Below are 1,884 nucleotides of genomic sequence, written 5' to 3' on the forward strand. Positions count from 1 at the left end.
GGGGGTCCCCACAGTCACACACTGTATACACGGGGCCGGATCGGGGGGTCCCCACAGTCACACACTGTATACACGGGGCCGGATCGGGGGGTCCCCACAGTCACACACTGTATACACGGGGCCGGATCGGGGGTCCCCACAGTCACACACTGTATACACGGGGCCGGATCGGGGGGTCCCCACAGTCACACTGTATACACGGGGCCGGACCGGGGGTCCCCACAGTCACACACTGTATACACGGGGCCGGATCGGGGGGTCCCCACAGTCACACACTGTATACACGGGGCCGGATCGGGGGTCCCCACAGTCACACACTGTATACACGGGGCCGGATCGGGGGTCCCCACAGTCACACACTGTATACACGGGGCCGGATCGGGGGGTCCCCACAGTCACACACTGTATACACGGGGCCGGATCGGGGGGTCCCCACAGTCACACTGTATACACGGGGCCGGACCGGGGGTCCCCACAGTCACACACTGTATACACGGGGCCGGATCGGGGGGTCCCCACAGTCACACTGTATACACGGGGCCGGACCGGGGGTCCCCACAGTCACACACTGTATACACGGGGCCGGATCGGGGGTCCCCACAGTCACACACTGTATACACGGGGCCGGACCGGGGGTCCCCACAGTCACACACTGTATACACGGGGCCGGACCGGGGGTCCCCACAGTCACACACTGTATACACGGGGCCGGATCGGGGGTCCCCACAGTCACACACTGTATACACGGGGCCGGATCGGGGGTCTCCACAGTCACACACTGTATACACGGGGCCGGACCGGGGGTCCCCACAGTCACACACTGTATACACGGGGCCGGACCGGGGGTCCCCACAGTCACACACTGTATACACGGGGCCGGATCGGGGGTCCCCACAGTCACACACTGTATACACGGGGCCGGACCGGGGGTCCCCACAGTCACACACTGTATACACGGGGCCGGATCGGGGGTCCCCACAGTCACACACTGTATACACGGGGCCGGATCGGGGGGTCCCCACAGTCACACACTGTATACACGGGGCCGGATCGGGGGGTCCCCACAGTCACACACTGTATACACGGGGCCGGATCGGGGGGGTCCCCACAGTCACACACTGTATACACGGGGCCGGATCGGGGGTCCCCACAGTCACACACTGTATACACGGGGCCGGATCGGAGGCTCCGTAGTCTCACGTACTCCGGGCCCCGCAGACCCCGCACTGCCGCTGCCGCCACTCACCGGGCGCCGCTCCTTCGTCCTCCGGCCGGCCTCGCTCCGCGCACTCTCGGAGCCTCTGCTGAATTTCGCCCGCGCTGACTCCAGGCTGAAAAACTCGGAGCTGGACTCCAGCACGGACTCGCCCTCCACATACACCGGGGCAGCGGCGCCTTTGGCCGCGGACGAGCTCCGCAGCTGCACCATCTTCTCACCGCGAACACTTCCAAATTCTGGCGCCACAAACTTTTTGCCACACGAACCGCCGCGATGAACCTAGATCCCTCCGCCGCTGGGCCTCTTTCACCCTACGTCTAACCCACCGGAGAAGAAACCTCGTCCGACCAAAGCGGGATTTAATTTCCTATCAGTTCCCCTCTCGATAATCGACTCTATGTCCGCCGTCCGGTCTGTTTGGGTGAACTTTATGCCTTCAGCTACGACACATCCTCGGCGGATGTGCACATCGCGACCACTGTTCAGTTTCAGCGCGGGAAGTCACACGAGGATTGGATTGGTCACATTTCACGAGGCCACGCCCATTTCGCGAAAACAAGCTCCGCCAGCAAGTTAGGTTCAGTGCAGACTATGCGGTTACAGGACTACAACTCCCATGATTCAAATAAAGAGGAGCCAACAGAAGGAATCCTGGAACTTGTAGT

At 62.8% G+C, this 1,884-nt stretch overlaps 1 protein-coding gene across 2 annotated transcripts in view; it reads right to left on the minus strand.

The window, feature by feature from the left end:
* ATAD2 (ATPase family AAA domain containing 2) overlaps positions 1-1,690 on the minus strand; it is a 289,706-nt gene extending 288,016 nt beyond the window's left edge. Inside the window, exon 1 of one of the 2 annotated variants that reach the window (XM_075352894.1) lies at positions 1,247-1,690. In XM_075352894.1, coding sequence (XP_075209009.1) covers positions 1,247-1,429 — 183 coding nt within the window. In that variant the 5' untranslated portion in view covers positions 1,430-1,690. The remainder of the gene's footprint in view (positions 1-1,246) is intronic. The other variant, XM_075352895.1, reaches the window with a different exon arrangement.
* Positions 1,691-1,884: the final 194 nt, after the last annotated feature.

This window comes from Anomaloglossus baeobatrachus, chromosome 6 (assembly GCF_048569485.1).
Source record: "Anomaloglossus baeobatrachus isolate aAnoBae1 chromosome 6, aAnoBae1.hap1, whole genome shotgun sequence".
In the NCBI taxonomy this organism is placed as follows: Eukaryota; Metazoa; Chordata; class Amphibia; order Anura; family Aromobatidae; genus Anomaloglossus; species Anomaloglossus baeobatrachus.